The sequence below is a fragment of the Thunnus albacares genome, chromosome 17, assembly GCF_914725855.1.
Source record: "Thunnus albacares chromosome 17, fThuAlb1.1, whole genome shotgun sequence".
NCBI classification, from domain to species: Eukaryota; Metazoa; Chordata; class Actinopteri; order Scombriformes; family Scombridae; genus Thunnus; species Thunnus albacares.
In genome coordinates, this window is record NC_058122.1 from 19,789,839 (window position 1) to 19,801,232 (window position 11,394).

Below are 11,394 nucleotides of genomic sequence, written 5' to 3' on the forward strand. Positions count from 1 at the left end.
CATAAGAAAAGTTCATCACCAAACAAGGACTCTCACTTAAAGACTTGCAATAAAAGTTAAAGTGATGTCTGTGTGCTACAATTCCCGTCTAAGAAAAGGAACAATTAAAATATTCCACTCATGCCACAGGCACAGTATAATTTTTATTATTGACCTACACTTCTATCTACATTTATTCACTCCACTACCCTAAATGTGGAGCAGGTGCCCTGGGCAACAGACTGATAACACACAACTATTTTCATCACCTTGCAATGACACATTTTATACCTGGTTGTGTATGATGAACTTGAAACAAATGGGTCATTTTAGAATAAATGGTTTTGAGGAATTGGACTAGGAATCTAACAAAAATGTAACATGTGGTTTATGTTTAAGTGACAGTTAATTTGCATAGCATTTATTTGCAAAGTCTCTAAAATAACTAATTCCATTTACGTGTGTGCGTTTTTGTGTGTTGCTTTAATTGTTCTCCAAATCTATAACGATCCTCTAAAGACATAAAAGATGAACAACATCGCTATAGAAAAAAAAAACAGTTCCCAAAAATGCTGCTATAATGTCTGAAAATGAGAAAAAGGGTTGTTTAGCTGCTACCGCTGGTTGTTGCCCTCAACAGTTAACATACTTCTCCATCACAAGAACAGTTGAAATGGATATGAGGGCAGAAATGACCTGGATAAAGTTAGTTAGGAAAATGACAAGACTACAGTGGGAGTAAAATACTGTCCTGGATTCCTCAAAATTCTGGATTTTTGGGGCTATATAATGTGCTAATTGCCGTATACATTATAATTCTTTACCAAAGAAATGTTAGACAACATCTGCACACAGACCCAGAGTTTAAAACCTTTTGGAGGGGAAATTCAAAGCCACTTGGTTATCCTCAATGTAACTGGGAGGTATAAAGGAGAAGCTGACATGACAGGTGCTCACTACAAAGAGGAGCGTGTCGTGGCAAATGTTCCAAGTACAGCCTAACCTAGAGTTGTATTTGGTTTTTTATTTGATTTATTGGATTATAAAACAAAGATGAGTTTGTAGACAAATCTACAAAAAAAACAAGGGATTCCCACATGGAATGGAGAATTTTTGTCATATCAATGTCTTTGTGTTAACTAGTACTACTATTGCAAAGCCAGGCAAGCTGGTACATCTTTTCAAAACCATACATAAATCTCATGAGAGGGATTTCCCAGCCAAGAGTGATCTATGAAAACAATGATCAAATCTCATCTAGTTGCAGAACAGTCCTTTTTTGCAATGCATGAGGTGGCAGCAACAGCATCAAACTATTCTTGCTGAGAATAAAAACACATTTATGACACGGAGGGGTTTATCAAGTAAGAATTAGACTGAAATCATGGCTGCTGTTAAGGACATCCAGTTACCCAGTAAAACATATGACACAGAAATGCAAAGAAATGTCAGAGAATTTCAAGGATCAACTGAGGAAGGACATTGCCATGTGTGAGTGTTTCTCACTCCAGTTTGACGAGTTACAGAGATATGGACAATGTGGCGTAGTTTTCATCATTTTCCATGAGTTATAATGCTTCTTATCAGACTGCCGTTTGAGGACAGAGCACAATGGAGACACAGCTAACACTTTCTTCCAGTGAAAGAGCACACAAGGGATAAAGATAAATATCAAGGATGTTTTTGAAAGGTGTCACAGAGAAAATTATGTCCAACTCTGTCACGTCTTGAAAGGCAGTTATTTCGCTCTCATTTGGAGAACAAATAGCAGAGTTTTGGTGTGATTACGGGAGCTGTCACCTGAAATCAAAGAGTTTCTCAAGTGCTCAAAGTTCTAAGTTCTCTGTTGATTACCGACTTACTGATATGCTGAATGAATTGGATATATAACTCACAAAATCAGATCTGTGACTACTCTCCAAGTGCAATTGGAGCTGCTACTTCTGTCAGCTAGGCTGCAATACCAGAATCTGCTCTACTTTCAAACTATCCATTCGGAACTTCAGCTGAGTATCATGATAAGGACACAGAGGAACTTGCCAGCACACAGTACACAATGAAAATTCATTGTAAGTCATCAGAGTTTGACAGATGCTTTACTGACTTTGCCTTAGCTGAGCCTGTTGCTATGTATATGCATTTCCTGTTGGCCCAGATATACGTAGATGTGGATGGCACTGCCTCCAAAATTGGATCACTCACTAACCTGGACACAGCTGCGGCGGAGAATGAAATTCTCACCCTTCAAAATGACATTCAGATGAAGTGCGATGCGTCTGAGAGGAAGGGTGAGTTCTATATACCGTTAGAGAAGCATCTCAACATAAGAATGTAGCCTTGTACTTGTCAGCCCTTTTGTGGGTCAGCCTATTTATGTAGGTCTGCATTGTTCTCGCATGATGATCAAAAAGACTGAATCAAAAAGTACAAGATAAGTACAGTATTAATAACCACTAATTGTGTCCCTGAATCGATATGTTTGCATGTCACATTAAGGTTTTGTGACATATATGAATGAATGAGAGAGCTAAAAGAGACTTTAGATAGATTTTCTGAGTCTAAATTCCTCCTGGGATTCATCAGCTGCTTTTCTATCTTCTTCTGAATGAGATCCAGGTCTCCTCCTGGCAGCTAATTCAGACAGACTTTGTCTGTGTTGTTGAGCACGTGAAGTGTTACTCACCTGTCCTCTTCCAGGCCTTAGAAGCCGACAGCATGTGGGTGTATTCAAGGTTATTCAGCAAAGTCACAGGTTTCATCCGTGACATGGTGTTAGCACGCAGGACACCGAGATATCTGTGAGAGTCCAGCAAACACCTGGACGCAGTGTGAGTGAATCGCTTGGGCATACCTTCACAGGACAGGATGACAGGGAGAAGAAATGAAAGTGTTTCAATGAAGGTTGAATCTAGTTAAATGAGGAAAGAGGATTTAAAAAAGACACTTATTTTCTTTTACAGCCAACAAATTGGCAGTTGTGGCAGTTTATTGCAATCCACTTTACAAATGTATTAGTTTTACAGAAATACCCAAATAAAGAAACATCATATCATCAAAGAATTTATCACTATCCAATCATATCACTGAAACCCTTCTCTATTTTACCAGTCAGAGGTGAATAAGACTGGAAAAGAACCATGAGAATCATGAGATGTGGGGTAGTTACTCATCAAGATGGGCAGTAGAACTAAATATGAAAAATAAGTCATCAACACTAAATGACTTACTGGAAGAGGCAGATCTTTCATTTTCCAATAAAGTTGTTTTAGTGCATGGGGTGAAAAGCAACCTGTATGTACTCTATAAGATGATTGAATCTTTGTCAATTATCCAAATAGAACTAGCCACAGAAAAGGTCTCTTGTTACATAAATGATCAGTTCCACAATACAATCAATAACTGCACAACTCTCTAATTCTACATCCTCATTCATCCTTCTAGGACAAAAGATTCTGAGATTACACATTTAGAAAGCATCTCTCCCTCTCGTAACATTAGGAAACAAACAAAATTGAATTCTTAAAGAAAGAAAAGCTAAAATTCTGTATTTTAAAAGTATTTTTATTCATTGAGATATAATCCCTCATGTAGCTTGATTATGACTTACAGTGAGCATTTTAAACCTTGTATGTTGACAAGTTTGCTTCATGTATGAACACAATATTGTATATTTCATAAGTTAAATTACACTTATTTACCATATACTAATTCTTCAATGTTATGCACCAAACAAGGATCTGATAGCAGTCTGTTTCACAAAGCTAACTTGGAAAATCGAAGGACATAATTGGGTCATCAGCTGCAATGATTTGCTCTGGTCACAATGATCACACAGTGGCTGAGTTCTGGCACTTTCCAGATGTCGAGACAAAGCCGACGGTTTCTCTCTCCTCCTAGAAAGCAGTGAGTTGACTGTGAGCTCAGAGTGTTATTAATAGCCACAGCAGGGGTGTGGAGGGTATTTGGCTGTCAAAGGGTTGAGGTGGCACCAGGGTTCAGATCGGCGCCGAACCATGATCACCTGCATGGGTGAAAGGCCGCTCACTGCAAGCATATAGTCTGCTCTGAACAACCATGTCTTTTTTTTTTTTAGAGTTGTCTCTCTAAAAGAAGACATATTGTCTTTGTTCAGTTTTTAAGTCGCTGTGAAGGGATAACAGTCCAACTATCCGCCAGTGGATGGCAGTGTTGACTGAGCCTGTTGTCCTTTAATAGAAAGAGAACTCAGTGTATGTTTGACATTAAAATATTCACATTCAACTCAACTTACCTTACTTCACTTGAATGGTTAAGCTGGATTGTTCTCACTTGAAGCCTGTGTAGGGACAAAGAAAACGATTTAGTTCAATTAAGCCTCTCCACTTAGTTAATATCAGAGAATAAGAAAAGCTCTATCCTTTAACCTTTCCATTTTGTGTGGGCCCTGTTAAAGCAACAGAGGAACAGAGAATAATTCCTTTGGTTGTCTCTCGTGAATGTATGCACCGCTATGCTCCATGTCATGTGCAACAGACCAATAGGAGGGTCCAACATTATGCATATCCGAAGGCTCACTGCACCAGCACAGGAGGAGTAATCTGTTGCTTCATGGTTGTCTGGATTAAGAAGCTATTTCATCCTGAGGTTGAGTTTACTGCATTCAGCTGCTGGCTTTTATGTACTTATCTGAGGTTCACTTGGGATTGTACTGTGGTGCTTGGCTGTCTGTGCCTTACAAAACTACAGCAGGTACATCTTAGTAAATCTTTCCAGAGCTGTTTATCTCACAGTGTTTTATGTCTGACAAGGTTAACTGGAAATGTTGCATGGTTTCAAAGGTGAATCAGCCCTAACCGTAAATTGTACAAACTACTTGGAGAGCAGCCCAAGCAAAGACACATAAACACAAAACAAATAAACGGTATTGATCCCAGTCACAATTCCACTTTTGATAGGTTGAGTGAAGAATTTCAACCTGCACCTGTTAGCGTAATACCAAAACACAGATTTTGACAAAATCACTGGCCATGCTGAGATGAGTTTAGAAAACTGACCCAATCTGTGAAGCAACACTTCGACTATAATACATTTACAGTACAATAAAATAAATAAAATGATAATAAAATATATATATATATAATAAACTACACTTAAAAACACCAGCAAAATACTAAACTGTCTTGATTTCTGAGTGTGATCTTGATAGAAAAAGGTTATAAATGTCAATAAAGAGATGTACTACAGTAAGTAACTTAAACAAGCCTAAAAAAGCAGCATCCGAATCAACCTCAGGGCTCATTATGTACAGTTTATGTTTTAAATTATGCTGAAATATTGTATTAGTCTTCTTTGGCATTTCATGACATTTATTTGCAGAGCAGTACACTGAAGAAGGTGGTATGATGGGCTTCAATACTGATCAGCATGCATTGGTCCAATTTAGATTGACATCATGCCTTTCAGGGCTGTTCTCCACTGCTGAGGAAGCAATAATTTATCCAGAGTAATTTGAGGAAAGCAAGACACAGCCCAGTCAGACACTTAGAGCCACAGCAGCAGGCTCTGCCGCACACTATTAAGACTCCTCTCCTCCACTCAGGAAGCTCACAGCAACTGAAAAACATGGGAACCTTTGTGTCTGGTTGAATGCCATTGAATGAGTCAGTTACATAGAGGTGTTTGTCAGGGGAACAACAATCATGAAACAACTCGCTATCGCAGCCAGTTGGTGTGGCTTTTTTTTTTTTGACTGAAACTGCAGTGTTTTATTTCTCTGTTTGTATAATTATATGATATTCATTCTATGAAACAAAAACAGCCCTCTTCAATAGCCTATATACATTATCCAAAGACGTCAAGACATATGAGAACTATGGCTCTATAATGTTACCTGACAAGATTTAACTCATAACATGTTCTATGTCCGGCACATGCTCTATTGACCATTAAAATAAAACAAACTCTCTTTTAAAAGCTTTCGAGAGCCCTTTACAGACAAAGGACATACCATGCTGTTGGGCCTAGACATGAAAACAAGCCAGCAGTGCTCTCTACTGGCAAAAGAAATAAAAATTTGAATTCATAGATTCCTCAGTCTTCTCAGTAAAGATTATCACAACTTCCTCCAGGATTAGTTAAATGGAGATTGATTGATTGATTGATTGATGGGACATATGCAGATATATGCATGCATTGGTCTTTTTCCACATTTGACATGCCATTAAAAATAAATATGACATGTATTTCTTTGTGGTATATGACAAATGTATTTTGTCACAAAAAAAATCAAATAATACTACAGGAAAACAGAAGATACTTAAGAAAAACACTGTGTACTGTCCAAATGTGTGCCATATTTATCCTTCAATAGAAAACTTTTCAGTTAATTACACATTTAAAAACATCAATTTTGGATTTAAACTTAAGTGGCAATGAATTTGATGCATACATCTAAATTAATCTGTGCGGGACTATTAAATAAATCCAAGAACTATTTTCACTCCCATATAAAATTACAATTATTGATAAGGTAATGTTTTTTCAGTAAATCCACTGAGTGCAACCTCAGGCTACTAGAGACGTCGAGGTTGTCTTGCGCATCACATACCCTTCCTACCTAAAGAGAATCAGATTTAGCCTACTTATTCTCTGTGGAAATTGGACAGACTTGAGTGACATACATTAATTTAGAGGATGTGTTCAATGAAATTAATTTCTCCATATTGTTATGAATCCTATTTTGGTAAGTCAGTCAATGAAATTTACATGCAAACACACAGTGTTATCTGGATTTGGTTGTCCTTTAGAGCACGACCGGTTCATGGCTGTCTAAAAGAACCCAGATACCAAGGGAAAAACAAACAGTAAGTTAGTCATTACAATCATAGACGTGATTAGGAAATGGACCTCTGGAACTGACCTCATCCTGCACTGTCGAATAAGTGAATGAAACAGGAATGGCACTGGCATAACAGTTTTCATGAAGTCTCTTACAGACAGCCTAATAACAGTTGAATTTATACAAATATAACAAGGCATTACGGCAAGGGGGTGGCTTATAATAATAATTAGTTAACTATACTCTAAATCAATATGTAATATTAGGTGTTAACTAGAGTATGAAGTGGCATACAATACCCCTTCATATTACCCCTTGGTAATATGGTGCTTTCTAAATGGGTAATGTATACAAAGTCATATTACTTAAGTTAAGGGTCTAGTGCACTGGGTTCATCTTATCTCTTTACCACTGTATATCAGTTACAATCTACAGTAAATGCACTCAGTGACAGGACCCTGACTTTAGTAAACACCAAAGGCTACTTTCACTGAATCTCTTATTAGGTTGATAATACAGGATGTGTGTGATATATTAAGGATAAATGAGGTATGTGTATATATAATCCTTAGAGATTTCAAGAAAGTACTGTTGTCACCATATTGAGCCAATGAACAGTATGGTCTCATTTTAATAACTTTATAACAGTGGAACTATTAATGACATTAAGGGTTATGGATTTTAAATGATCACAGTTGATATTAGTGATAGCCAGCTAATTGTCCTCTAAAAGATGAAAAATTACTGGCAACATTCAGCACAAACCTAATGGAAATTAATGGGTTAATTGTACACATTCGGTGCACTTGACTTCGAAAAAGGTTTGGGGGCTTGGCCGACTTTCCATACAGCATACAAACAATTGCACAAGGTTTGGTCATTCAGCATTTCACAGCCTGTCCACCTTAAATCAAGATCTCTCGGGTTTAAGGTAAGCAATATACCTTAAGATCAAAACATTAACAATTACATTTTTCTGAAAAAACTATAATTAAATATATAACAAAGCATCATATTTTATACCATTCTGTAAAAATGTCCAAGAGTGAATTTACTGAGTGATGTTAATACTCTATACACAGCTGTTATGCGAACCATTGTGCTGTTGGTGTTGTGGGTACTGGGAACATCACTGGTGTTGTCAGACCCCGACACAGCCGGAGAGAAGGTGACCGAAGAGCCGATTCCATGTTCTAAGGGATGCACCTGTCTGCACGATGAATACAGCTTGGAGCTCAACATGTACTGCAGTGCTCGAAACTTCACGCAAATCCCACCTGATATGCCGCCAGCCACACACTCTCTCTGGCTGGATGGCAACTTATTCACCTCACTCCCAGCATCGTCTTTCAAGGATCTTACCAATCTGGACTTTTTGAATCTGCAGAGTGGCCAGCTGGTGACCGTTGACCCTCAGGCTTTCAAAGGACTTCGGTCACTAGCACACATTCACCTTGAGCGAAATCGCTTGCGGGCGTTACCGGGTACTATCTTCGAGAACACACCTAACCTTGCCTCACTTAGTCTGCATAACAACCAGCTGACTCGTATCGAGGAGAGACTGTTTGCTGGACTTTCACACATGTGGCTTCTGAACCTAGGGTGGAACTCAATAGCAGTCTTACCTGAGACAGCTTTCCATGACCTCCAAGGTCTACGAGAGCTTGTTCTTGCAGGGAACAGGCTTGCTTACTTGCAGCCACAGCTCTTCCAAAATCTTGCTGAGCTTAAAGAGTTGGATCTAACCGGAAATCATCTCAAGGTCATCAAGGCTAATGTGTTTGTTAAACTCACTAAACTGCAAAAGCTTTACCTGGCCCAAAATCAGATCATGACAGTGGTTCCCAGAGCCTTTGTAGGCATGAAGTCACTCAGATGGCTGGATCTCACAAAAAACAGACTGACTGCTCTTCATGACGACACTTTTTTGGGACTGCACAGTCTTCATGTGCTGCGTCTTTCCAACAACGCTATCACTGGAATTAGGCCCAGGACTTTCCGTGATCTGCAGTACCTAGAAGAACTAAGACTCAGCTACAACAGGATCAGAGCCCTGGGCGAGAGGATCTTTGAAGGCCTTAGTCATCTGGAGGTCCTGGAGCTAGAGCAAAATAATGTACAGGAGGCACAAGTTGGTAGTTTCACAGGCCTGTCTCATGTGGCTGTCATCAACCTGTCTGGAAGCTGCTTCCACAGTCTACCAGACCAAGTGTTCAAAGGCCTGTCGAATCTTCACAGCCTTCATCTGGACAGAGGCTGCCTAACAAGAATCACAACTCAAGCATTCACTGGACTGTCTGGTCTACGAAGGCTTTTCTTGCAATACAACAACATCTCTACAGTGGAACGCCAGAGCTTTGTAGACCTGGTAGGCCTTCTGGGACTAGACTTGAGATTCAACAAGCTGGAGGTTCTCCCAAGCAACACATTTTCTGGTCTAAAGAATTTGGAGTACTTGCTATTGTCCAACAATGAATGTCGGCAGTTTTTACAAAATGGCACAAAGCAGCTACTTCCAAGGCTGCGCTATCTAGACCTGAGATCTAATGCCTTGACAAGCATGGTCCCTGATTTCCCAGAGAGTATGGAAAAACTTTTGCTGTCTGGGAACCGGTGGAAATGTGATTGCGGTGCCCTCCCACTCAGAAACTACAGCCTGAGAAATCCACTGGTGGTACCTCGGCAAGTGGAGACCCACGCAGAGAGTGAAGAGCCTGACACTACTATCACCATATACAACAACATTACATGCACCAGCCCACCAAGTCTAGCTGGTGTGGACCTACGGGATATTGACAATGAACACTTCCAAATCTGCTAAGCAGACACACACATACATGGTTATATAATTAGTTGGCATACAGGACAGAATATTGCAGAATTGTCACATGTAATATTTTCAACAATACAACTTAATTTTCAGATTTTAAGATTAAAACTGTAATACTGATGTGTGATTCAGGTTCTTATTTCACATTGACTATTAACAGAAAAATTATTGTCATCTGTAGCCTTTACAGAAAATTTGCTTCAAAACATATTTGAAGGATGCTAAGATTTTTTTTTCAATTAAAAAAACAACAATAACAACAACAACAAAAAAAAACATTTTAATTTTCCTTCAGCTTTATGGAGTTTTATGTTAATAGTGAGTGTGTGATTGTGGGAAAGTGCAACTACAGTGAGTAAGCTGCCACCTCTTTGCAGAAAATAGAATTTTATTCAATCCACAAGAAAATGCTTTGAGATAATTCAATTTATACTGACATTAGAGAGTAAAAGAGACTGTATATACCTTAGTTTTACCGCTTAAGGATCGGTTTGCTTGATATGGAGACAGTTTTGCAAAAGATATAAAAACAATGGATGAATTTAAATGTGATGTATTGTCCAAAATGTTTTAATATATTTAAAAATGTATTCTATTCCTCTATATACTATCCTTTATGAACCATTTGGACCTCCCTTCATACTCTTGAACACAGAAAGTATCAAATTTACATTACTATGGGACAGCACTTTCATTACTGTGGTCATGAGCATTTTGGGACAATGAAAATCGTGCTAACGAGCCAGAAAAGTCAGCAAAACCATGGCACAGCCCTGTAATTTGATATGTAAACATAGGTTAATGTTTGGCTCCTTAACCTTATGCAAAACATTTAAATGGCACTTTAACTTTAAAACATCAAGGTATAATATATATAATTTATGTGACTGGGCTGGATGTACAAAAAGTGTGGCAAAAAATTACAGACAGGAGGAATTATGAATATCTGTACAGCTGGTGTCTTCATGTAATGCTTGTTACTTTAAAGTAGTTTGAACTGTTAGGAAATTGTCTTAGAAGTGCAATAAATTGATTAAAACGTGTGTGCCTTCTCTTTATTAAGCATGTTTCATGTAAGTTACTCCCCACCTCCCAAAAAGTACTACACACAGGGTGCAAAATTAACTTTTTTGTCCACCTGCCAAATGGTTAGTGCATGTTCAAATTTTACCAGCTACTCAATAGATTATCATCTTTTTTTTTTTTTGGCATATGTTTGAGTGAACATAGAGAGTGAAGCAAATCTACCAGCCACTTGCATATTTTACCAGCATTTGACTGGTGGCTGGTGCTAATTTTCTTCCCTGCAGACACAACAGTAAGTTACCTACTGGCTGATAGTATGCCCAGGCATAAAAAACTGGCAAAGCTTCACAGAAAAAAAACACAGAAAATGATATAGCTAACAAACACAATCACATGAAATATGTACCTGGATAGTAGCAGAATATGTATACTGCACAGTCAAACAGTTGGCTAGTCACGCAGCACCTACAAAAGATGAACAGGTATTAATTTAGCACAATAGTCATCTAGCTAGCTTGTCATCTAACTGCAAATAACCACGTCAGAACACTAGCATGTTCATGAACTGATGTATATATAAACACTTGGCTATATTTGTTACAGACTACTGAGCTTAACCTACCTTGGACATGTCTCTCTCTCTCTCTCTTAAGAACAGCCACAGCACCGTGTTTGTAGGTTAATTGTTTGTTCAGGTGCAAAACACTTTCCTGTGATTTTACGTGCGGCTTAAATTAGTGGC

General features: G+C 38.4%; 2 protein-coding genes across 4 annotated transcripts in view; one reads left to right on the top strand and one right to left on the bottom strand.

Moving 5' to 3' along the window:
• mrtfbb (myocardin related transcription factor Bb) overlaps positions 1-11,382 on the bottom strand; it is an 80,026-nt gene extending 68,644 nt beyond the window's left edge. For 2 of the 3 annotated variants that reach the window (XM_044331294.1, XM_044331293.1), the window contains exons 1-4: positions 11,275-11,382; positions 11,059-11,117; positions 4,250-4,294; positions 2,663-2,830 (exon numbers count right to left, since the gene is read on the bottom strand). In XM_044331294.1, the coding sequence (XP_044187229.1) occupies positions 2,663-2,828 (166 nt within the window). In that variant the 5' untranslated portion in view covers positions 2,829-2,830; positions 4,250-4,294; positions 11,059-11,117; positions 11,275-11,382. The remainder of the gene's footprint in view (positions 1-2,662; positions 2,831-4,249; positions 4,295-11,058; positions 11,118-11,274) is intronic. The other variant, XM_044331295.1, reaches the window with a different exon arrangement.
• igfals (insulin-like growth factor binding protein, acid labile subunit) lies at positions 7,292-9,900 on the top strand. Its single transcript, XM_044331301.1, has 2 exons — positions 7,292-7,727; positions 7,879-9,900. Exon 2 carries the CDS (start codon positions 7,884-7,886, stop codon positions 9,615-9,617), a length of 1,734 nt encoding a protein of 577 aa, XP_044187236.1. The 5' UTR covers positions 7,292-7,727; positions 7,879-7,883; the 3' UTR covers positions 9,618-9,900.
• Positions 11,383-11,394: the final 12 nt, after the last annotated feature.